General features: G+C 46.2%; 1 protein-coding gene across 2 annotated transcripts in view; it reads right to left on the bottom strand.

Moving 5' to 3' along the window:
- GRIN2D (glutamate ionotropic receptor NMDA type subunit 2D) overlaps positions 1–25669 on the bottom strand; it is a 1678351-nt gene that overhangs the window by 375103 nt on the left and 1277579 nt on the right. For both annotated transcript variants that reach the window (XM_069637325.1, XM_069637330.1), the window contains exon 8: positions 15100–15225. In XM_069637325.1, coding sequence (XP_069493426.1) covers positions 15100–15225 — 126 coding nt within the window. The remainder of the gene's footprint in view (positions 1–15099; positions 15226–25669) is intronic.

Here is a 25669-nt window from a genome sequence, read left to right on the forward strand (position 1 = left end):
CACAGTGGGTGCAAGTGAATGTGGACTAGGCGCAGTTTTATCCCAGAAACAAGACGATGGGTCTTAAGAGGTGATAGCTCATGCCTCGAGGGGTCTCAAGGGTGCGGAGGTGAGATATTCTGTTCTCGAAAAGGAGGCATTGGCATGTTTCTGGGGTGTGGAACGATTCAGAAACTTTGTGTGGGGTGTAGAGTTTGTAATTCGTACAGATCACAAACCACTTAAAGCTATATTCGAGAATAAGGGCCTTGATAAGGTTTCCCGCAGGGTGGCAGGGTGGGTCACCAGAATGCCGACACATTGTTTCAAGATGGAGGTCATTCCCGGAAAGGACAATATACTGGCTGACAATTTATCAAGGATGAGAGTAGTTGACTCTGGTATTGTGGAAAGTGAAGAAATGGAATTAGTGTTTGTCAACACTGACGGTATAGTGTCCAAACAGGAGTGGTTGGATGGGATGAGGAGCGATGAGAACATAAATAAAATAATTCCGTATGTTGTTTCTGCAGCATGGCCCAATAAGGTGGAGTGGTGGAGGGCGTGAGGCCGTATTGGGAAGTGAAGGATGAATTGTCGGTCATCGATGGGGTATTGTTCAGATGGGGAAGGGCTGTGGTTCTGGTTGGTTTGAGGAAGAAAGTGATAGAGCTGGCACATAGCGGTCACATAGGAGTTACCAAAACCAAAGGTGTGTTGAGAGAAGACTATTGGTGGCCGGGTTTTGACAAGGAAATAGAAAATTGTTTAGCAAATTGTCAATTTTGTGTCAAGAGTGGGAAGGGAATTGTAGCCAAGAAGCAGCCATTGGTGGACGTGGGTCTCCCATTTAGGATATGGAGTGATCTTGTCATAGATATCCTTGGTCCTGTGGAATTGGGTTATGGACGTGGAAGGTTCATAATTCTGGTGGTAGATCTGTTTTCTAGATGGGTGAATTTTAAAATTGTGAGAGATGTCACCGGAGAAAGCATGATAAAGACATTGCAGGAGATATTTTCCAATGAAGGTCTACCGGAGAATTTGTTGACGGACAATGGTCCCCAGTTTGTAGGGGGCAACTTCACCAGCTATTTGAGGAAATGTGGAGTTGATCACAAAAGAACCTCATTGTATCATCCCGAATCCAACGGAGTGGTTGAAAGGATGAATAGGTGTGTGATGGAGAGTATTCGTATGGGAGAAGAGTGCGGATTGGATATGTTGGCCATGATACAGAATAGGATCTGGGCCCTGAGGATGGCGCCACATTCAACAACAGGTCTGTGCCCGTTTGAGTTTATGAGAGGCAGGAAGCCATATTCCATGGCGTGTCCGCCATGGCTGGGTAGGAGTAGGAAAACGGATCTGGTTGTTGATGAAGTGATAAAGTCAGTGGTGAGGAAGAAGTCTGAATGGGTTGCGCGTGAAAACCTGAAGAGAGGTAAGAAAGAACTGCGCATAGAGTGTGGAGATCGGGTCAGGATTAAGAAGGGAATTGTCAAGAGGAAAGGAGAATCTCTTTATTCGGATCCGGTCAGAGTTGTAGCGGTCATGAAAGGGGCCATACGTGTGGCTGGAGGACAAGTGTGGAATAAAGACAGAATCGCTACTGTTAAGAGAGGCCATATATAAGTATATGTGCCATAAACTGGACCATTGTTGAGTTATCTTGGTCATCAACGTGACATCTTTGAATTATTTTGTTGAGATTAAAACTTAGATGATAAGTGAAGTTAAAAAAAAAAGGGGAGATGTGTTGTGGTGACTTATGAAGAGTATGAAGAGAAGGAAGTCTTTAATGCTTTTCATAGTGCTTCATCCCTGTGTGCTGCATCCCTGTATGATGTCATAGAATGTTGATGACAGCATTTCTTGTTTCTGTGTTCTAATGTTTGTCAGTTGGAGAAGGAGCTGAAGGAGAGAAGCCTCTTAATGTTGGGGGTCTTCTTCTCTTATTATAATCTAAATAAAACCTTTATATCACTTACCTGTCTGCGCCAGCCTCTTCATAACAGTATTACTTTCAGATCATTGCAGACAGTTGACTAAAAACCTGTATTTGATTTATCACCAGGTGCAAGAGGCTTTACCTGTGCGATATGAGGGCCCGGGCCACAGCATACAGCCTGGGAACTGGATGCTCATCAAGGCATTTGAGCATTCTTCCTGCCTTGCACCCCACTGGCGTTGACCATTCCAGGTCCTGTTGGTCACACAGACGACGGGTCTCTGGCAGAAAGAACTGGATCCACGTGTCGCACGTCAATAAACTTCCTCACCCAGTGCCACACGATACAGAAGAAACACAACCCCTCGCTAACGCTGCAACCAACGATCCCTAAGCAGTAAATAGCACTGAGAGTGTATTGGAGAATCTTCCTGAGCCTGTGAGGCTTGGGAAACCTGCCATTTTGTCTCCGCACTCTCCAAAAGTTTTGCTTCCGGAAACTGTTGTTTCAAATTCGGCATCTTCACTTGCTCTTGATACGTTGCTTCCAACGGGAAGTGAAGACGCATTGTTTCCGGATCAATTAGTACCGGGAAAGACAAGGTACAATCTAATCTACGTCCACGAAGATAGGCTTATGGCATGGTTCGGCTGTGCATTCGGAGAAGGAAAGGATCATCGAGGGCTTGTTTTTGCCCAAATTCGAGAAAGGGGATTCTGTTGTCTAGGGTTGTGTAAGAACTAAGAAGTTGCGCGGCCAGGAGGTCGCCAGCAACGAACATTGGGGGTTTCCGTTTGAAGACTACAATGCCTGCCACCGCTACCGCTTTTATGGGACTTGTAAATGATTGTGTGACCAACCGGGATAATGGACAAAGTACTTGGGCCCCGAAAATGTATTGCTGTATTTGTATAATAATATTTGTTTTTATAATGGTCACTGTCTTAGGCTTTTGGTACCTCGAGGAGACTCATCCTTTAGAGTCCTTGTTACCGACTGAAAATGTACCTACTGTGCCTACTCCCTTTGTACATTTGCATACTCTGTTCCTTAGGGACTCCCGGCATAGACAAAGGTACCACAATAACACTCTGTTACTTATCATGAATGCCACGCATGCCATTTTTAATAAATCCAACTGCTGGGTCTGCTCACATTTACCGCAACATGGGGATAAGTGGGTGGGTTGGTATATTCATCCTTTACCTTTGACAACTGCTTGTTATGCTTCTCTTAGAGCACTGTTCTTTGGCCGTTGGAACAATAGCATCTCGGGGAACATTGATGGCACTAATTTGAATAGCTTTGAGAAACATGTTCTGACTCCCCTGGGATGCTCGCTTTTCGCAAATAGGAATAAGCTCAACGTTGCTTCTATTAGGCCTTCTGATAGACTGTCTGGTCCTTTCCAATCTTTGATTTCCTTTAAGATGGCTCTGATAGGCAATAAGGATGCCATGCCTCCTTCTTACACTGTTAACCATAGCCACGATTCAGTTTCTTTCTGCATACAGAGGAATGGTACTCAGTCAATGAGAGATTTTAGAGGTTGTGCCAATGTTGCAAATTTGACTGGGGAAGACAGACCTTTGTATGTACGCGAACCTGTCTACTTGGTTTGCGGTAATGTAGCATTTCCATGGTTGCCCAGGGATTGGCAGGGAACCTGTTATTTAGGGATCCTGTTACCTGGGGTATTTATAGCTAGTACAGTAGAGGTTGCAAAGGCTCATCCACGGCGGGACGAGAATGGTGAATATCCAGCACAGGTCTTGGGAGATGTAGCAAAATCATTTGTGCCATTTTAGGGGCAGATAGCGAATTCCAAAGATATCAGAAGACTAGCGAGAATACTGGAGAGAACCATCAACCGGACCACGGACATACTCTATAATATGACACTAGAACAGAAAGCGATAAGACTAGTAGCGCTTCAGAACCGGATGGCATTAGATGTCATTCTGGCTGAACGTGGTGGTGTGTGTAAATTAGTGGGGTCTGCTTGCTGTTTTTTCATGCCAGATTCCTCCCCAAGTATCTTCAAGGCAATACAGAATCTACACGTCCTTAGTTCAGAAGTGCATGTTCCCGAGGGAAATTGGGATCTTAGCGCTTGGTTCTGGGACTTCTTGCGATCTTGGGGTTGGAAGGTACTTTCGGTCTTACTGATCATTTTGGGAATTATGTTGTTCCATTGTTGTTGTATCCAGTGTCTACCTAGTATATTTTCGATGCTAAGGGGATGTTGCGCACAAGTGATAGGTACGATAGGACATAAAGTGTATGCCCTGGATAAAACCCCCAAGGAATACGTGTTAAGGAAATTTTACCGAATGACCTGATGGCAATAGATATTTCTGACAGGAATTCAGGGTGCATGGACGATGATGCATGGAGTTATTTGCAAGGAGATCCAAAGTAGTTTAGCACTTGGCATAGGGCAAAATGAGGGTTTGTCAAACGGGAAATTATATTGTACCTCCTATTTCAACGAATATATGTATATTGGCCTACGCCAAGCTGCTTATAAGCCACTTGCGAAGAAATCCGTGTTGCACGGTCCTGACCTTAGAATCAATGTAAGCCGCCATTTTTTAGGTCAATCTGCCATTTTAGGTTCTCTCTGTAAAGTCACCCTGTTAGTTAAAATGGTGGACGATGTCATTCCGAAATACAACATGGCCGTCTTGACCTCTGTGTGTAACTAATATGTAACTTGCCTGCAGGCCACTTGTTGGGGTCGTGAACTGAGACCTTGTCCTTCGTTGACCTGTGTGTAAAGGATTACTCTTCCCCATGAAACTAATCCGCGAGCATATGTTAAGAACAATGTATCCAAATACTGACCTAAGAACACTTGTTTAACTACATTGTATTAATGTTTGAGAAGACCTTTATGGGAAATCCTAAAATGCACTGTTGCCGTGTAGGCTTGTTGACGTATGTATTAAAGGCAAACTTGTTGCATGTAGATGTGCGAACTCAGCATGAACCCTAGATCAGTAATGTATCAGAGGAATATTAACCCAAAGTAGGGTTGGACATCATGTTCTCAAATGGTATAAAAGAGCAAGAAATTCTAATGTACAGCGTCTCTCACTGAACACACTGAACCACTCTGGAGTTCGTTGTGTTGTACTGAGGGCCGATAGCTATCTGTTACCTTTTTTCTCTGTAACTGTTCAGTATAAATTAAAGATCTTTGTATGATCCTTTGTAACCCGTCTTTGGTGTATTTCCTTTGGGGTACTCAGCCTCGATATTTTGATTTTGTTTTCACAGCACGAGCATGTTGTTTGGTGGCAACCGAAAGTCTAGTCTCACCGCAGCTTCAAGGGAGACCTGTTGCTTTAATCAGGAACCACAGAGAGCTCAATTAACCAGAGAGATACTTTGATCCACGAAAGACAGGAATATGGGTGAGACTTAGTACTACATGTCTTCACCCTGTATCTTTACTGTTGCAAATCACTCTTTTTATGACCTCATGCATACAGGAGATTGTTGGTGAGGACCCAGGATTGGTTCATTAATGTAGGCTTATCCAACGCCAATCACTGTGGCACATTTGGCATTAAAAGGGGGTTGAGCCCCTCTTTAGGGCAGATCATCTGCAGGGAGTAACAAGAAGGCCTAATTTGGACCCTTGCTGAAGGTACAGTCTGCTTTACAGCTTCCAGCAGTGAAATAAGGCCAGTGAAATAAGGCCAGTATTTCCAAAGAGGGAAGCAAGATCCCTCCCCTAAATAAGTCACAGGGAACAGAGGGAGATGCTGAATCCATAGGACTCTCCAGCAGCTCCTGAACCGGTTCCCAGACAGCAGATAGTGTACCCCGCTAGGATCTGCAAACAAGCTTCCTAGGTCGGAAGTGCCAGAGAGTCTCTGAACCAAACCAAGGACAAGGCTGTTGCCTGCAACACTCTCCTGTGGGCTGTCCACTTTAAAGGACGACACAAGCCCAGTGAAGAAGCTAGAAGGAGTGCATCGACAAGCATCTACTAGCATCTGCCTTAAAGGACATTTTCGAGCCAGTCGAGCCCCTTGAGCTGTAACAGACTGCACCATTGGCTGTTGTCACGCTGCAGTCACTAACGTCATCCAAGATGCCTCGACCAGTGCTTCAGAACCCCCAACCAGCACTGATACAAGGATTCCTGACCCTGAGTCGCTGTGTAGGCCAGCCTGCAGCTGTTTGGCCAGCTTTGCTCGCCAAAGTGCCTGCCGCCCGATACCCGCAGCTATCTCCCATCTTGAACTCTGTCGCAGGAGCTGCAAAGCACCCTGACACCGACTTGACCCTGAATCGCACCCCATTTCACAGTCATATGGTTACGTTCATAGTCACTCAAGAATGGATTTTATTTTTCAGCCCTCTCCCTGTGACTGGGTGTGGCCCTCATCTGGGAGAGGGATCATGTGCAAAAAAGAATCCTGATCCTGCCAGACATTCAGCAGGCTAATGGGATCAGAGGTGTGAGTTCCTGGGGTTAGGGTTCAGTGTTTACAAGCAGTGCGATCCGTCATCCAGCATGGCAAACACTGGAAACAGCAGGAATATAGCCAAGAAGATAAAGGGCCAGATTCTCAAAACCTTTTTTTGCCCGTAAGTGATGAGTCACGGTGGCACATCTCTTCACTTGCGCCCTAAAAAGGAGCAGCCCAATCCACAAGGGGCATCTCAATGGGCACATCATTGATGCCCCCATTCAGATGCCATTTTTCTCCTTTTTGCGGCTTCTCGCGTATCCTACGGCATTTTTACACATTTTAAAGAGCATCCTAAAATCACAAAAGAGGTGCACTTTTAAATACACAGAAATTAGACACGTTCCCGTGCACCTGAAGAAAGGGAGATTCACAATTCATGACAGGGTCATTACTGAACTTGCTATGCATTTTTCTTTACATTTGAAAGCCATGGTTTATAGCGCGCCTTTCAGCCATGTAGTTCTATCCCCCAAAACAGGGATAGAAATGCTTTTTTTCTTTGATGACATGTTACCATCAACTTAAAATGGCACCCACGTGGTTGATGGGACACAGTCGTGTTCCGATGCTAATGTGTGTAAGCTGCTGGCCAGCGCATCTTTTACAATGACGCACACTTTGAGGGCAAGGTGACCTGCACATTTCTAAAACTAGCGCAAATCAAACAAAGTTGCATTAATTTCTGGAATGTACATTATGTCATTGGAAGCTGGTGTGTGGCATGGTTATGGAATGCTGTGTGCTGGTCGAGTGAGTGTTCGGTGAGAGGAGTTGGTGGGAGCTGGCTTGGTGTATGGATGAGACAGTATTTGTGTCTGTGTATCCTTCACTTATACTACTAGTACTGGACTGAATAAACACTCACATAACTTACCCATGGTCTCCAGCCTGACACTTTGGAAAGAACCAATCTTTCATTATTTCACTGGTGACAAGTTGGCTGAAAAATATTTGACAGCTGTCTGTGAATTGAGGCGACAGCGGTTAAGGCTGGTGGCTATAACTGCTGCTGGGGAGCAGCTGATGGTGCAGGCAGTGCCCCCCCCCCCGACCCGAAGACCATCCATACACCATTAAGGTGCCAGCAGGAGCAGAGGACAGGGCAGGAAGGTCTGAAGGTGTCTGTGTGCCAGGCGGCGCAGGCACGGGCCAGCGGGAGATGGCAGTTGAGAGGACCCAGCAGGATAGTCTCCAAGAAGTTTGTAGGCCTGTTTCCGGCATGGTGGAGACCATGGAGGGTCACAACCGGTGTCTGGGCAGGCCGGTGTACTGTGGTGAGTCCGTGGAGGCTGCAGCAGGTGGCAGGCGGAGGTGTCTGCCGGACCAAATGCGGGGTCACGGAGGTCTGTTCAGGACGGTGGATGATGAAAGACTGATGACCACGCCCAATGCACCAACGGTGGTGCACAAAGAGAACAAAGAGAAGGTTCATCATGTGATTGATCACTGCTGCATTGGGGTGGATCGGAACACTGTCAAGGAACGGGGCTCTGCGGGCATGTACGACTGTTGGCGCTGTGCCGGGAACCGCTCTTGAGAATGTATTTGGCAGACCCGAGTCGAGGGGCGGCCTGATAGTCTGCACTGCTCCCAGTGCAGCCAGTCTGGTGGGAGTGAACAGCATAGTGTGCCTTTCAAGAAGTGGTAAGAGGTACTGTGCGAATGTCAGCAGCGACTGTGAGAATGGCAAAGGGTGTTGAATGGACGGGCAAGTGGACATTTCTGAGGAGTGTGTTTTCTGCAGTTCAAAGGAGTGTGATGGCTGTTACGTGTGTCCACCCTGTAAGAGGTTAGTTGGTGCTCTGAAGGAACTGGACCCTGATCTTTGGGATTTCTGTTAGGATATTGGGAACTTGTGCATCATGGAGGAAGAATAGGAATAGTCTTAGTTTGCTCTGCTTGGGGTGGCTGGTGTCATTTATAATGCTGTTTGTGTTTTGTGTTGTGGCCTCATTTTTGTTTAGTGTTTGGATTCATTTTCCCTAGGGGGTGCAAGGGGAGATGTTAGGATTAGAGAGGCCTGTGATGATGATGTTGTGTACAAGTTATGGCCTCTCATTTAGGGTTCAGTTGTGTTAGGAATCTGAAATTGTGTTTTCTCTCACATGTAAGGTTGTGTTTTTTTCAATATATATTTTGGGGTTAAGTGGGTGTGGGCTGCGCTCATTTTGGACATGAGGGGGCAGGGAGGTCTGCTGGAAAATATTTCGGACTTGTGAGTGCAGGGGGCCCATTCCTATCCAGTTTTGTACTGGATTCTTGATTGTTTCTGTTTGGAAATTCATGGGCATAATCTGGAGGAACTCGCGGTGCGGGCTGCATCTATCGTCAATTTGTTTTTTTTGTTGGCTTCTGTTGTTTGTCTGTCACTGATTGGTATCAGTGTAGTGACGTCAGGTGTGTTTGATGTTTTTGGTGTGCAGTGTGTCCTTTGAAGGCCGAGCGGCTCAGAGGGCGTCACTGTTTTTACAGTACCATCAAGGCCATTGGTCAAACTGTGGGTGTCGGGCCCATGTGAGGTGCATGGTGGAATGTTGTTACAGTCAGTGGCCATGTGAAATGCATGGGTGATTGTTGGTTACAGTCGCAGTGTGTTTGGCGCTTTATAGCTAGCCATTGTTAAGGGTTGGGGACCATGTGAGGTACATGGTTGACTGATGATTACAGTCTGGCCGCTCTTGGATGTTTATAGCTTGCAGTTTGTTTTGCAGTTGGGGACCATGTGAGGTGAATGGCTTAGTGTTGGTTACAGTCAGAGAAGTTGGCCTGTGTTTTATTGTCAACTGTGGTTACAGTATTATCTGCCATGTGAGGTGCATGGTGTGGGTTGTCAAGAGTAAAACTGTAAGGAGTTGTCAGGAGTAAAACTGTCAGGAGTCGTCAGGGGTAAAACAGTTGGTTATGATTGTTGTGTGCCATATGGAGCTGCATGATATGATAGGTTATTTATAATGCGCTTAATACCAAGACGTTTCTAAGCTCGGATCCGGGGTTCAAAGCTGTGTTGCTCCGTGTCGTTTTGCTTCCAAGGCAAGCACGTTGCCCCTGAGCTATCCCCCCGAGACATGGTGTGGTCACCATTTTGGTTACTGTTGTGGTGGCAGAATGCATCCCATGGAGGTAGAAGTGTGGGTGAGTGTCAGATTTTGTTGTGTTTTGTATATTATTTGAGAAGGGGTTACATCGTTGTGAGGTCATTTGCTTTTGAAAAATATTGGATTACTGTAGGATATCTTCTTGGTGTGATCCTTATGCCCTGGTGGTTTTGGTTTGGCGGTTTTTTTAGGGTTGTGGCATTCTTATGCTCTGTGGTTGGTTTTGTTGCTTTTTAGGTGGTGATATGTGTGTGTACAGTGAATGGTTTCTGACAGGATTCGGGTTTGCTGGGTACTTTGCTCGCAGGAGAACTGGTTTGTGCTCAGGCATGGCAGGCCTGGGGCTCTGGGGTGGCCGCCCAGGGTGAAAGGAAGCTTGGTTTTCTTTGGATGGTCAGGTTCGTAGGTCATTTTATCGGAGGTGAGCAAATCTATGCTCAGGCATGTCAGGCCTGAGCCGGCAAACCAGGTAATAGAATGTTCTGTTTCTTTGTTTGTGGTCATCTAGTTCAGGTAGTGGTGGCAGTTTTTTTGTCAGTGACCTTTGGTTATTTCTGTGGGCATCACGCTGCTGTCCCTCTGGTTTGGTGGAGGCTGAAAGAGGGTTTGGAGTTGAAGCTAGTGTTTGTTAATTAGTCAACCTTGTCATCTTTAACTGGTCATAATTGTTAGCCTTGCTCATCTGCAATTTCTTTGGGTTCTGCTGGTTGTGTGTGGAGTTTAATGTGGGCTCATTCTAGGTTGTACCATACTTTATGTTTTTTTTGTCTTTCCGGACCTGTGTGGTTGTTAGCAGGTAGTATGGTGTGGTCTTAACATTTTGTTGGAGCGGAGGGATAGATGCTGTATGGTGTGTGTTGTGGTGTTTGGTGAATGGAGGAAGAGGGGTAGTAATGTGCTGGACTGTACATTACGTCATCGGAAGCTGGTGTGTGGAGTGGTTACGAAATGCTGTGTGCTGGTTGAGTTAGTGAGTGTTCTGTGACAGAAGTTGGTGGAAGCTGGCTTGATGTGTGGATTGGCCAGTGTTTGTGTCTGTGTATCCTAAAGCTATAGAACTAGTAACTGGATGGAATATGCACTCAGGTAACTGACACATAGGATCCAGCCTGGTACTTCAGGAAGGAACCCATCATTCATTATTTCAGAATGCCTCCTGTGCGCTGTTATCATTTGTATTACATTTTAAGAATCTGGGCAAATCTCTCCACTTGGAACAAGCTTTGACCTTGGGGTCCCTAAATAAATCAAAATACATTAATAAACATGTTGCCCAATAATAAGGGTATTGTTCTAGTGTTCAGGGCCATTGATTGCCCCTTTTCATGTTTATTCTTGTTTGCCAGGAAACACGCCATGGGTGTTTCCTGCGAGTTAATTTAGTTTGCGGCTGTAAATAAAGGAGGTCATTGCTGCCACTTTGCTGTGTCATGTCCATCCTTATTCAGTGTCCCTGCAAACGTAAATCCAAGAGCCGGTCGCTCATGATGACACCCTATGCAAGGTCTGCATGGCACTATAACAAGCTCATTTGACTCTCAATCTCAACAAGTGTGAATTTATCAAGTCCACTTTGAAATTCTTTGGACACATTTGCTTGTGTGATGTGCTACAGCCGGATCTGGCAAAAGTCCAGGCACTGGTTGGTACACCCACTCCATCTTCCATCTCAGCTGTCTGGTCTTTTGTAGGGATGGCCAGCTATTGTAAGAGGCACATTTCCTTTGTCAGCACACCATTGCGCCTCCTCACCGCGAAAGGACATGAGTTATTCTTGTCCCGAGAGTCTGAGGCTGCATTGCAGGAGATAAATCCTGCATCTCGTTGGCTGCCTGCATATTATACTATGACCCATAATTGGAGACAGAAGTTACGGTGGATGCCAATCCAGTGGGCCTGGTGGCCATACTGCTGCAATATAGAAGGTGGTCCAATTCACTGAAATGCATTGTTTCCAACGCCAGCAGGGGCATATCCAATGCCGAGCATGCCTACTCACAGCCGGAAAAAGAAAGCATGGCTGTGGTGTGGGCCTGTGAGTATTATCACATGTTCTTATAAACTAAGAAGTTCACCATCGTAACAGACCACCATGTCTTCACCACCATCTAAGATGCCTCCCCGAATCACACGCTGGGGTCTCCGTCTCCAGGAAAATTCCTTCAACATTGTTCACGAGCTTGGGAAGGAGAACAATCCAGCTGATTTCCTCTCCCGGTTTCAACTCCCGGCTGACGTGGAAGCACAGACGGCTAAGGCAGACCAATATGTTAACTACCTAGTGAACAAGGCACTCCCTAAGGCGTTGACCATTCAAGAGATAGCACAAGAAATGGAGAGAGACAAACTGCTGTCCCCGGTAAAGGAGAAGATCTTTTCAGGGCGTTGGCGCAGCAAGATAAGCAGAGAGGCAGTGCTAGATGCAGACCATCACAAGCAGATGCAAACCTTCACTGTCATGAAGGACGTGCTGTCCCCGTCAGCACAAGGATTAATTGAAAATAGGATTGTCATTCCACTTTCCCTACAAGACCGCATCACAGAACCCTCTCATGCGGGTCACAGAGGAATCGTATACACCAAATGGCAAATGAGACCAAGGTATGGTTTCACAAAATGGACTCCGAAATACAGGCAGCGGTGGAAGACTGCCTGGTGTGCAAGGCTGTGGCATCCCACAAGTTTCGTTAACCGTTGCAAATGACCCCCATTCCATTAATTGTATGGGACGAGGTGGCAGATGACCTGTTTGGACCCCTGGCAAACTGAAGTATGCATTGGTGGCCATTGACGAAATGTCTTGATACCCTGAAGTCCATCTGGTGCACACAGTGCACATGCCATCATCCCTGCAATTGATAAGACATTTGCGGATTAAGGTGTCCCTTCTGTGGTAAAGACAGTCAATGGTCCCCCTTTCAGCGGACAGGAATTTGCCATGTTTGCTGAACATCTGGGATTTCAACACAGATACATTACACCGTTGTGGCCCCCAGCAAATGGAACTGTAGAACGATTAAGGGCTAACATCAAGCGTACGCTACAAGTATGCACCATCACAAATGGGTCTTTCATGCAAGCCATCTGTGCGCTGGTAAGGGACAATTCAAACACCCCGAACAGCACCACAGCGGTATGCCCCTCGGAGCTCATGTTCAATTGCAAGATCCCTATGTGTTTATCGCATGTGCTGGGCATGGGTACTTATGAAGGTAGGACACAACGTGCCCATCAGTCAGACAAAGCCAGCAAGTGGAAAATGAAACAATTTGCAGTTACGAGAAGAGCAAGGGTGCCTGATATCCATGTAGGAGATGCATTACTGGTGTGTCAGACACAGCCCAGAGAGACATGGCCGCATTTCAAGCCGATGCAAGTGACAGACATCAAAGCGTCAAAGGTCTCAGCGGAGAACGACGTTGACTTCATCACCCAGAACTCATCGTTCTTTCAGATGGTTGGCTAGCCTTCCACTGAAGGGACATCGTCAGAAGAAAATCTCAGTGACCACGATCCCTCTGATAGTTCCGACTACATGGATGCTGATGTGTTCACTGCTGACGGCAGTGACTGTGAGTTAACTGTGCAGGCGCCTGGTTGAAGTGCATCTAAGTGGGTTGTGCGTTGGCCCATAAGGTGGATTGAAGAAATGGAATGAGCAAATGCCTCTTATGGTTTATGTTGTGGGGAGATGCAGTGTTTTAGTGTTCTGGGCCACAAATGGCCTGTTTTCATGTTTATTCCTGTTCAGCAGGAAACACGTTGTGGGTGTTTCCTGCCAGTTAGTTTATTTTGCGGTTGAAAATAAAGGAGGTCACTGATGCCACTTCGCTGTGTCGTGTCATTCCTTATTGAGTTTCCCCCCGCGACTGTAAGTCCAAGAGATGGAACCAGGGAAATAGTACGATGAGGTCTGCAATCCCAGTGTTGGAACCTTGGCACTGAAGAGTAAAACGTGCAAGAAGACCTGGGCAGACGTACTTGCTGAACTTCCCCCTTAGGGCTCAAGTCGATGGTACACGCAGGGGGGACGGAGTCCACCCGCTTCATTCAGAAACTGTGCTCAGTCCCCCCCCAGCTAAAAGAGAAACATTGGATATCCTCTTTGAAATTATGAATTCAAGCCGACCTCGGGGAACAAAGCACAGTCGTCGGGTTTGTAGGCAGGCCGGACACTTCACCACTGCACTATATAACCGATGAAAAAAAAAACTATTAAAGGTGAAAAGTCGCAGGGAAAACATGTGTATTGGTTCTTGGAGTTTAAAACAAGCACACCATTTAACGTTTTCAAATATTCTATAAGTAGAAAATATCCTGTCTTGGTTTTGTGTGTGTATTGATTTTATGAAAGGCAAATGCCATTCGTCCTGTGCAATTTGAGTGGTTATGCAAAGCCGATAAAATGAAATCTGCATATTTCACCTTGATATGCTAATTTCTGGCAACCTCGCATCCGAGCATCCCATTGTGTTTGTTGATGAGCCCCCCCACTTAAATTTTTAGGACGTGACCACCTATGCAACCCCATCAGACAGTTCAATTCGCGGTAACTACTACCCACAACTACCCGATACTGCATACAGCGGGGTGCACAAGAGGTGAAAAGAGGCACTGCTGGCGGGCTTAGGGTCTTAACGACGCTAGCAGGAACCTTTGGGCTTCTCTAACAAGCTTGCCCTTACTGCTCGCAGATATTCCCAAATAGCAGTTGCTCTGCTTGTGTATGTAAATTGCAGGTGAGCGCACACCATGTTTACAAAAATAAATAAAAAAATAAAAAACTTTCCAAAATGCAGACAAAAAGTTCGGGGAATAATGCATTTGTACTTTTAGTCAAAAAGGAGCTATATGCAAAGTCAGTTAACTCTGGTTAGACTCGCTGAAAATGGGGGATGAAAGAAACATTCAGAAATTCATGGCAGGGTGGCTCATAGTTAATGTTAGCTATGAAATGCCGGGCTACACATCAGTGTTCATACCCAACCCCCTGTATGTCAGTTTACTTGCAATATACATCCGAATTAAAATGGGACCTCGGGCTGATCTGTACTAGCACTAATGAGAGTCAACCTCTCAAGCAATTAGTGGCTCATAGACATCCACATCTACTTGCCGGGCTTCTAACTTCGAGTATTGCGCAGGACTGACCAGGATAGAAGGGGTGGGGGCGTGGGGATTCTCTCTGAGGCAATCGGCTTTATACGTTTAGAAACTAATGTGAGTAGACCTCAATTCACATAGTGCTTCCAATCTGCCTGTGGGCCTTGAAGACCATGAGCATTGTTTGGAAATCCCAACGAAAGATATGCCACCATCTCCCTAATTGGGTAGCACCAAAAAGAGCAATGCATTTTGATTGCTTGAAACCCTATTGGCATTTGCGTGATACGTCTTAAAAATACACAGCGAATTTGCAGGAAACATGGCAATGCGAGGAGGTGGGCCAGATCCGGAATTAAGGAGGGACAATGTTGGAAAGCGAAAAGGGAGGGCAGGGGTTACGAGGAAGGCAAGGGAGGTGTGATGGAGTAATGTAGGAAGGGATGAGAAGTGATGAAGATATTTTGTTGAGGAACTCACATTTTCCTGTGGAAAGACTCCGGTTGTATCCCACTGGGCTGAAATACTCGAAGATGAAGACGGTCACTGCAACCACAGTCAGGCACATCACAAACATCATGACCCACACCGCGGGACTGTATGGCTCTGGAAAAAAGAGAATGAGAGAAGATCTGCTCAGTGCCTGCCGCCAGACTTGATCTCACACAAACCGGTGCGCGGTGGATCTTGAGTTCTACGTCAGTCATAATAACCTCTCCGCGTTAACATTGCGGACTGCGGTGGGGTTCCCTGTCGCAGAGGTGCTGAAAAGGAATCAGGCTGGAGAAAGGGAAGCTCACACATGGGAGCCAGTCACTGAAATGTTTAGGGTAATTCAAAATCTCCAGTAGGGGAACATTGACTGCACTATAGAACAAGGACTAGCTTGGCAGAGAAGAACACATACAAAGCCTATACTAGATTTCCATTTTAAGGAGCATGGATTATGATATGATACGATATCATAGGTAATTTATAACACACTTAATACCCAAGGGTTTCTTAGTGCAGACCCAGGGATCGAACCTGTATTGCTCCGTGTCATCATTGCCCCTAAGCTATCCTCCAGAGACTTCACTATGAAAGCCAGATAGGTTGCCCCAGGGCCTACAATCCACAGGCAATGGTTACTCAGTGAAAGAAAAGAGGTGAACCTAAAAGAATTAGAAAACAAAAATCATAGAGGCAGCCCCGAGAAGGTCTGGGGTAATCCCTATGTGAGGACCCCTGTCTCTTCTTGTAAACTCTACTGCCAGGAGCAGGTTTTTGTGACACCTTGGGCATTCAAGTACCCCAGTTACATTCCCCTTTCCTCCAAAGTATTGTTTCTATTTTTCCCATTTTACTCATCATAGGAGTTGCTGTTTAACCCATTCCTGATTCTGGTTGCTGGTCTCTGAGCTGTTGTAAACATAATTAGTGTATGTGTCCCAGCTCTATAGAACTCCCCAAAGGGAATGGGGGAGGGGGTCCTCTTAAATAGCGAGCTTTGACTGCAGCAATTCATCACTGCCACTGCCTCTGCTGCTTGTATTAACCTCCTCAACATTTGGAAAATGTGTCCTTTTCTTCTTGAACACTCTTCACAAAATCTAACCTCCACTCTTGTGCTCAGTAATAATGACTACTGCTCAAGCCTACTCCTTGGCCTCCCGATCTACTCTGTCATCCCCCCCAAAACAAAGTGCTCAACTTTGCTATCAACACTCTATACAAACTACCCAGTTCCTCTCCCACTTCTAATGACCGACAGCATGCTGGATGGCTCTCCATGCATAACCACTCTCTTCTCAGGTTCCTTCTCTTAGTCTAAAACGCTATCAATGGTCTTGCTCCTCAGTAACTGGCTGATTGTATCTCAGTTTACTCACCATCTCATTCTCTCTGATCCTCATCTGCACTCAACCTCACAGTATCATAACCCCCCTGTGCCTCCTCTAACTTCCTCTCTTTGGCCCTACTCGCCCCACTGCACCACTTATAGCAATCAAAGGTATTCCAACTCTGCATCTCTTCAAAGCTTGGCTTACATTTCACTTACTTGCTAAAGAGGGCGCACCCCCCCCACCCTCTCCCGCATTCTCCCTGTCTGACCACACCACTGCCTCCAGTGATGCTTAATAATGTAATTTTGTATATTTAAATAGTACTCATCTTTAGTTTGAAGCACTTGCCCCCTTTGGTTAATGTTACCTTTGTACATTACCTGTTTGCTTTATATTTATTTCGGTTTCCCTAGTATATGTGCCATTTTTACACCTTCATATACTAGATGGTCACATGGTCTCATCGTTGTGCTATTGTACAGGCACCCTTCTTGGCAATGCCTCTGCTATCTGTAAATGTGTTATTGTAAGTCATTTCTGTTCAAAATTGACATCCCTGTTCTTCAAATAAATAGAAATACCAATACAAATACAATTGCACCAAATTACTTTCATCGTGCATGCAATCACATGGCTCATAAACCAATCTTTCATTGACAAATTAATCCCGGGCCCTCCAAAACAGACCTTGTTACACACCTGCTCAAAAATACTTTCCTGAACCCAGAAGTTACCAACAACCAGCACACTGCCCGTTTAGCAGACACCATCTCTTCAATCACTCCACTTTGGGTTCGGTCATTGAGCAGAAACCATCCCTGGAAGTCGCTGCTATCAGAGGTGCACGTTCACGGGTCCTATTGCAGCAAAGGAAAATCTCAGCCCCGGTAAAGTTCTGAACTCGTAGGTGGCCTCCACTATTTCTCAAAACAGAAACTGGGGAATATTTCAATCTCATTGCCGCTAGATCTCCTCTACTTTCTGCTGTGATCACCCTTTTTTGTTTTCTCTTGCCATTATATATGTACCCTCTGACCTCAAACATTATATTACTAGTAGGATCCAACCTTATGGACAGGCCAAACAAACACAAGGCTCTCCCACACTGTTTAATATTGCTCAATGGCAAACAAAGCATCAGCGAATCACAACCCACACTCCCCCCACACGCACACACATACAATGAACTTCAGCTGAACCACAGAACCATGCCTTGAAGCCAATGGTCTGCATGTTATCCTTGACGCCACTACGGCAATCAATAAGGAGATCCTTGAGTGGTCCGTCTGTGCCATCTCTCCTGTGCAGCACTTTGAGGACTGCTAACTTTGGTCTTTGCAGATGATAAGCCAGTGTCATCAGATGTGCTCCCAACATCCCGGTTGACCTCAAAAACACTTTACCTGAGATTACAAAGCACCTGACCTCCTGCCTTCACATGATCCACAGTTCTGCCCAAGAGCGATAGAGAAAAGAATCTCAGTCACCTTTCTCACCCAGCCTGGCAACACTCCTATGAATCACCATGATCTTCATCTTGGCAGAGTTTCCTCTGACTACCCAGGTGAACATCCTCAAGCCTGTATGATCTCAATTGTGCCCACTGTGCAGGTTTTCACTGGCCCTCTCATCAAATCATAGGTGGGCTTTCTTTTTTTGTTCCACTCCTGTGTTCCCCAGTGAACTTCAAGTTACCCGTCATCCTGTCTGCACTGTGGAACTTTCACAAACTCATGGATGATCTGAAGACTGTGCATGCTGCAGAATGCCCCCCACATCAGTGTAGCCCAGGTCTGCTTACTCTGCCATGCTAACTGGCTATTGTCTCCACATCACAGGGGGAACACTCAGGGATGGACAGGCCTATAGGGAACTCTGGCGATGTCCTGGTCGGCCCCTGCATCCTGGGCCTGTGCTGTGTTGTAATCTATTTCATTTCCAAATGTTCTCATTGGAAAAGGGTTTGGCTTGCTGGAAATGTGTAATATGGGAGCCGCTTTGAACATTATTTCCTGGTCCTCTTTTGGTTCCCAGCCCACCTCTGGGAACACTCTTTACCAAACCAACCCCCCTGCCTCCCACTGTCCCCTCTCTCAGGCCTGCTGAAAAGGAAATGTACATTAGGTAACCTACTACTGACACCGAGAACAGTATTATTCCTCTTCCCAGAGTTTCGACACCCATGCTCCACATCACGGTCCGCCTCGAGGAGAAAAGGTTAGTATGGCATCCGGCAAAATTGATAAATTACAAAAACACACATGACACCAATTTGACTTACTCTCAGAAACAGAATTTCTATTTCCCATGCTGCTCATGAACAACCGGCACCTAGCAAGTACCTTCAGAGCACACATTTAGCCCATCCATCTGGCACATATTGCTGAGAAGACACTCTAAAGCATTGGATAAAATGGCCGCCTGGTCCAGTAATCCCTGCTGGGAGCATCAGAGAGTTTCCCTGCCTCTACGGGGCCTCCCCACAACAAAGCGTAAACGTATGGAAAGGTGCACTGCTCGCCCATTTCCGAACCCAGCATATGAGGATCAAAGAGAGCTCTCGGGATCGAACTGGGAAAGGAGTACAGTCTCTCACTCAGACTTTCAAACAAATCAGAAAGTGCCCTTATAGAAGGCCAAGACAACATGAAATCAACAATGCTTTCACATGACCTGCAGGGCATCATAGAACCAATATTTCCTTCCCCTAGCAGCTGCAACCCCGGAAATGCTCAGAGTCTACGACCCTAATATTCATATACCACCGCTTGTTGTATGTGTTCAAGTGGGGGTGCACCCAATTACCTAACAGCATCAGTAATTTGCATTGGGAGAGGGCCCACACAGTGCACACTGTCCATGCCTGGGAGGAGCTGAACGTGCACAATCTGCTTAGTCCCTCCTCCGCATGCCAGCCGCCACCCTGACATCTGTGCTGCCTCTGGCCATGCCTCACATCCTCAGGTCGGTGTAGGTGAGCTTGCTCCAGGATGAGCCCAGGCACACCTCAGCATGTTGTCCAACGCCTCAGGATGGGTCCTGCTCACCATGCCTAGCTTTGCCATCCTGTCTCTCCCCCTGTGGCGGATCCCTCTGTGGTGGTGGCTGGAGGATGACGGGCAGAACCCAGATAGCTTAGTCTACCCTGCTGATCGCTTCAAACCAACCCATGTGCAGATGTGGCTTATGCATGGGGGATCCGGGTCAGAGCAAACACACCTCTGCTCATCACCACCTCACACAGCATCTGCCACTCCCCAGGGCAACTCTGCTTACATGGCCCAGGGCTCAAGCTTTTCCGGGGTCACCGTGTTGTCACCACAGCTTGGCCTCGGATGCGCAGAACCACCTGACATGAGTACATTCATGTTCCAGCATCGCCGTGCCTGATTCGGACTCCTTTCCTGGATGGCCCTGCTCATGTGGCCCAGGCTCGGTCCTCATCCGCCACACCATCCATCCTCGGGAGTGTTCAGTGATGCTCTGCTCCTCCCAGGGTAACAGATGCATCTGTGTTGGAATGGCCTCCTCACGTTTCCTGCAGCTGCGGGAATGATAACCTGTGGCCCTTCACCTTCCCTAGATGTGGAGTCCTCATGTAGGGCAGAATGCCCCAGCCTCCAGTTTCCCATGAGAGTCGCCCTGGGCAACAGAACCCCAGGAACTAGCACTCCCCGCCCTCACTGTCCACCTCATCTCTTTTTAACAGTCCGCCCGCTGTCTTCCAGGCGATTGATTCCTGCAGGCCACCTGTGAGGTGATCAGATCATCATTCAACACGATCAACATTCCGTACAGCCATGAAAGCAGAAGGCCCTTGTTGGCATCTTGTTCAAGGTCTTTACAGATAATGTGTGAGCTTTCTAGTGGCATAAAATAACCTTGGAGAACATGTAACCCACCCGCCTCACCGCGCTGTTTCCCCGAATTTGTTAAACTGCCATTTTGTTGCATTTTTGACACATGTTTTAGCAAAGGTGGGGTCAGGGTACGTATATTATTGTTTTTTAGGGGAGGGGTGGGTTCTTGGCAGAGGAGTAGGGGGGTTCCCCCCAAAATAAATTCTGCAAATGTGCATTAAACAGGCTCTGCAGTAAAATGTCCCAGCTCCGGACACCATCTTGGTGCTCTACTAAAATAATAACTTTTTATAAACGTAAGGTGCCTACAACAAGAAACATTACTTCATTAAAAAACTACATCTGGATAAGCAAGGGCGCGCAACGGTTTTCTTCCTTTGCCCGTGTAAGTATCCCGGTAACCTCATACTGGGAGGCTCAACGAAGTCAGTGGTCACAGACTCAAATAGAAGTGCATTTATAGGCCCAGCAGCACGGTGCACTGACACTGTGCCATGATGCACCTGCACACAGAGATCAGGAAAGTATGCATCATGCTCATTACGGAATCATCTTTGGGTACAGGAGTTGCTGCTAATCAGACACTCTCATGCGAATCACATGCAATTGCTTTACCAGATTCCAGTATAAAAGTCATGCATTGAGTGGCTACAATACTTTTTTGGGTGGTAAAAAAAAAAATATTGCAAATTTTGGGGGCAAAGCTGTTTGAGGAATCTGTCTGTTTTCTTTTTGCGTCTTGAGCAATATTGGCCCAAATTGGCTTTCGACTGAATATTCTTCATACCAGAGAAATAAAAGTAAGACGGAAACAAATGAAACTTGTAGACAGTACCTGTAGATGGAATTGTGGTTCTACTCAAGTAGAAACCCTTCAACACTTGCTATCTGAGTGTCCAACATTTCTAGATAAAAGAATCCAATATGTTAAGCATCCATTTGAAGATTGTGTAATATTGACGGCAAAGGAACTCTGGAATTTGATGCTTTTGGCAAGAAATAAGAGGATTCAGCTGGCTGTTGTAAAATTGTATTCTTTTTGGATTTGACATAAGAAAGGTGTAAGGTTAATTGTTAATGGAACTAATATGTTAGATATGTGTAAATGTATATAATTTTGTAAAGGATTTTTTTTTTAAGTATACCATGAACAAATAAAAAAATATATATGTATTGGCCCATGACGCTGAAGACGTGACATCAATGTCCTGAGCCCCGCCCCTTAACTCAGGAAAATAGAACCTTCTAAACCTCCAGGCTTCGAACTGCTCCGACACAGGCGGTCCCTCTGCTCCGGAACACAACGTTTTCATTTGAGGCTGGAGACACACCAAATATGGGAAAAAGATTATGAGTTGTGAGACGCTGGGCCAATTAAAAAGTTGGGCAACGCTTCTAATTTGAAAAATATGACCTTATTCCATTTTCTTTTTAAATTAAATGAAACATCCTATTCATGAAAGATCAGATTGGAGTGCAATGGATCTGCATTGGAGTGGAAGACTCATGTGCAGAGGTGTCTGTCCCACAAATTGTTTTGCTAGGTTTTATGGTTTGTGTGCTCAGTGTCTGATTTTTCTTTTTTTGCAGTGACACAAATGACGTCATTTTTTGTATGCACAGGCAACCAGTATAGTGAAGAGCCACAGGTAACAAAGTTAAGGCGATGCTACTCAGAGTAAAGCTGGGGCGACAGGTCCATTGAGACCCTTCTTCTCCTCTCCTCAAATGTCTCCACCTCGCTCTCCAGGAACCCTGGCTGCACGCACCCATCTACACATTCAAATTCTATCCATCGTGAAGCCAGCACAGACTCCTACTTATTGATCACACCTATCCCATCCAAACATTTTAAGTGCCTTGGAACTATTTTAAGAATGCAAGGAGCGCTTTAAAAACAATGAAAACCAACAAAAAAGAAAACCTACTCCCTTGTCGCTCAATCTATAAACAGAGGGATTCCACACAGGCCGCAGCCACGAGGGGGCCATATGACAAGTACCACACCCGCAGCAGTGGTGGTGGTGGTGATGATAATTCACTTCAACCCAACAATACTTTGAGAAAAGATGGTTCAGATAACCTCCAGAAAGAATGTCAACCGCGCCTACTCCACTAGCATTGCCAGCAGGAGACTCCTCCCCGTCAGGATCAGACTCGCCTCCATGCTCCTACAATTCAGAAAAGAACTCAAGACCCACCTCTTCAAGGAGTCTCTCTTCCTCAACGCCTAGGCCGACACGCCAACCCTTGCGCCACCGGACTCCTAGACCCTGCACGTCCCTCTCTTCCCCACCACCTATTACAGCTGTACCCCTCCTCTGTGCCCCTTTCTATCCTACCCCATGCTGTATATCTGTTCTGTTGTTACCTCTGAAAAGCGCTCGGTTATGTATCTGTACTGTTGTATACCTCTGTAAAGTGCTCCGTTCTGTTTCTGTACTGTTGTAAAACTCTGTAAAGTAGTCTGTTATGTGCTTCATTATGTACCTGTATTGTTGTATACCTCTGTAAAGCACTCCGTTATGTATCTGATCTGTTGTATACCTCTGTAAACCACTCCATTATGTGCTCTATTATGCATCTGTACTGTTGTGTGCCTCTGTAAAACACTCTGTTATGTGCTCTGCTATGCATCTGTACTGTTGTACACCCCTGTAAAGCACCCCGTTATGTGCTCTGTTATGCATCTGTACTGCTGTACACCTCTATAAAGCGCTCTGCTATGTGTCTGTACTGTTGTATACCTCCCTAAAGCACTCCGTTATATGCTCTATTATGCATCCGTACTGTTGTATACCTCTGTAAAGCGCTCTGTTATGTGCTCCGTTATGTATCTGTATTGTTGTATACCTCTGCAAAGCGCTCCGTTGGTTCTCGAAGCTAGGTCTGCACTCAATAAATACAATAATAATAATAACCACATAACGCCTATCAGCAACAAAGTTTTCTGGCTATCAATGCGGGGCATAATCCCATACACGAAGGGCTGCGTGCCGTACAAGGCAGTGACGAGCAACGCAGCATCCGACATGGCTGATAAACTCACCATCTCCAGAGGCCAGCCCAACACAAGAAGCCGTAAAATCACCGGGCTGCTGCCAATGCATGCCCGGAAGCAGGCCTCCTGCTTTGCACCCGGGGTTTGGAACAACACCCCAATGGATATAGGGATGGCTCCTGTCTGCATGCACGCCGTGAAGGAAATGAAGACCTTACTCGTCACTGAACACACTGTCAGCTTCTGATCTGGGGCCGTGGCTTCCCTTTCCACGCTATTGGACACGTCCCATACATGCAATGCCCTGCCATTATTTTTTTTCTTTGTTTATTTTAATTAGGACGGGCTGCAGCAGACACACGCAACAATGAGCAACGACAAGTGAGTCAGGCCCTTTTCACTAATAAGTCCCAGCTCCGGTTTGGTTGTAATGCTTCGGTCATTAGCAGCTGGGAGAGCAAATTTGTTATTAAAAAATCCCTTGATGACTTCACAGTGTTAGCCAATCCTAAGTAAATTGAATGACAATATAAACCTGTTTTTTAAAAGGTAACCAGTCCATGTTGTTTGTTGTTTGACAGATAAAAAACATGTTGTTGTTTTTTTTATTTTGGACAGCCACAGCAGGCTTGCAATGCAATGTAATGCAGGGTCGGACTGGGGCATACAATTGTCTCGGGCACCAACGAAAAAGTGGCCCACAGTTGCAAATGGGAATTCATTCCTTTTGTGACGCTGTTTGCATTGTACCCAAGGCGAAGATGTTTTATAAAATGTGATGCAAATTGTACATGTTAAAGAACATTTATTCAGCAACACTGGTCAAAACTATTAACCGCATAGTGAAGTAACTCATCAAACTGGCCCACATTGGCCAAAAAAGTGCCCCACTTTGACGCATAAAACTGGCCGACACAAGCATTTTGCGTTTTTGGTACGACCATGGGACCTATTGCCCTATAAGCCACTTCGAGCCTGATGTAATATAATGTGTATTTTGTATAGCGCTGTTTCATTGGTATGGCCTCAAAGCGCTGTGGGTGAATGCCCTCAGGGCACCGAAATCCAAGGTATGGGAAATTGGTCAGAGAAGTGTAGAATGCGCGTGTGCATTTTAGCCAACACGAAGGTAGGTAGGTGTGGCCAAGTCCCTGTTAGCTACCCATGCCGAGCTGGCGTGTGGAGGGGTGCTGTGAGGTAGTCTGGAGAGTACATGAGTGTGTCAAATAATGATTTAAAAAAGGAACTTCTGGAATGTCTTTTTAAGTCTTGAAAGTAGCACAACCCCGAGGACAGCAGGCAGCCTTCTTGCACGGGCGCATGTCCAGTGGGAAACGTTCAGTCTGTCTTTGCTTTACACTCACATGGTAGTGCAATGTGGAGGTACTTGTGGCCCTCTGCTAATAATCTTAAAAAACTGTAAGCACTGCACAAGAATGCAACAAAAAACATGTAGTGCTTCAAGGACATGGCTCCAGGACATTCGTCCTACATGTGTTTTTAGAGACCATAGTGTGAATGCATTAGTGATGTCAGTTGAACGTAGTGGACAGCGGCTCGTCTGCATTACTCGCTTCAGTGGACTTTAGGCTTCCCTTCCACTGGCAGATTAGGGTTTCATGGTCCAAGAGCAGGGGTGGACTGGGAACTAAAAGAGGCCCTGGAAATACTTACTTGGGACCAAAAGAGGCCCTGGAAATTATTTTCAAAGTGGCCCCACATGACACATTTTCAGCAAGCCCAATGCTTTTCCTATGCGAAAATTAGGAAATGCCACACAAAAGAGGCCCAGGGTCCAGAGGCCCACCGGGAAATCTCCAGAGTTCCCTATATGCCAGTCCACCCATGTCCAAGAGAAAAGCTTTACTTTCGCCAGTTAGGTGGGCTCACTCCATGCGGCCAGTTGCAGGCATATGGAGCTCACTAGATGTCTGCGGAGGCATGCAGAGCTCTGCATGCAACCTGCTGCATGCAGGTCTTCCTCGTCTGGCGGGGCTGCCTACGCCTTTCATTCCTCTGCGGCTGATTGATCAATGAGTAGCATTGGTAATAATAACATGACATGATAGGTTATTTATAAAACGCTTAATACCCAGAGATTTCTAAGCGCGGACCCGGGGATAGAACCTGTGTCGCTCCGTGTCGTCTTGCTTCCAAGGTGAGCACGTTACCCCTGAGCTCTCCTCCCAAGCAATCTGTTATTTACAATGCAGTGAAGTGTGCAAACTGTGCGATATCAAGCTAAATCAAGAGCTACATCAAATAAATATGTGAGCAAAGAAAACTGCCATGTTGAAGGAGAGTACGGCCGAAGAACTCGAATCGAGGGGTAGAGTAGCAAAGGAACGCTTTGCCAGCCCTGG

The sequence above is a fragment of the Ambystoma mexicanum genome, chromosome 1q (assembly GCF_040938575.1).
Source record: "Ambystoma mexicanum isolate Mex_15411 chromosome 1q, UKY_AmexF1_1, whole genome shotgun sequence".
Classification (NCBI taxonomy): domain Eukaryota; kingdom Metazoa; phylum Chordata; class Amphibia; order Caudata; family Ambystomatidae; genus Ambystoma; species Ambystoma mexicanum.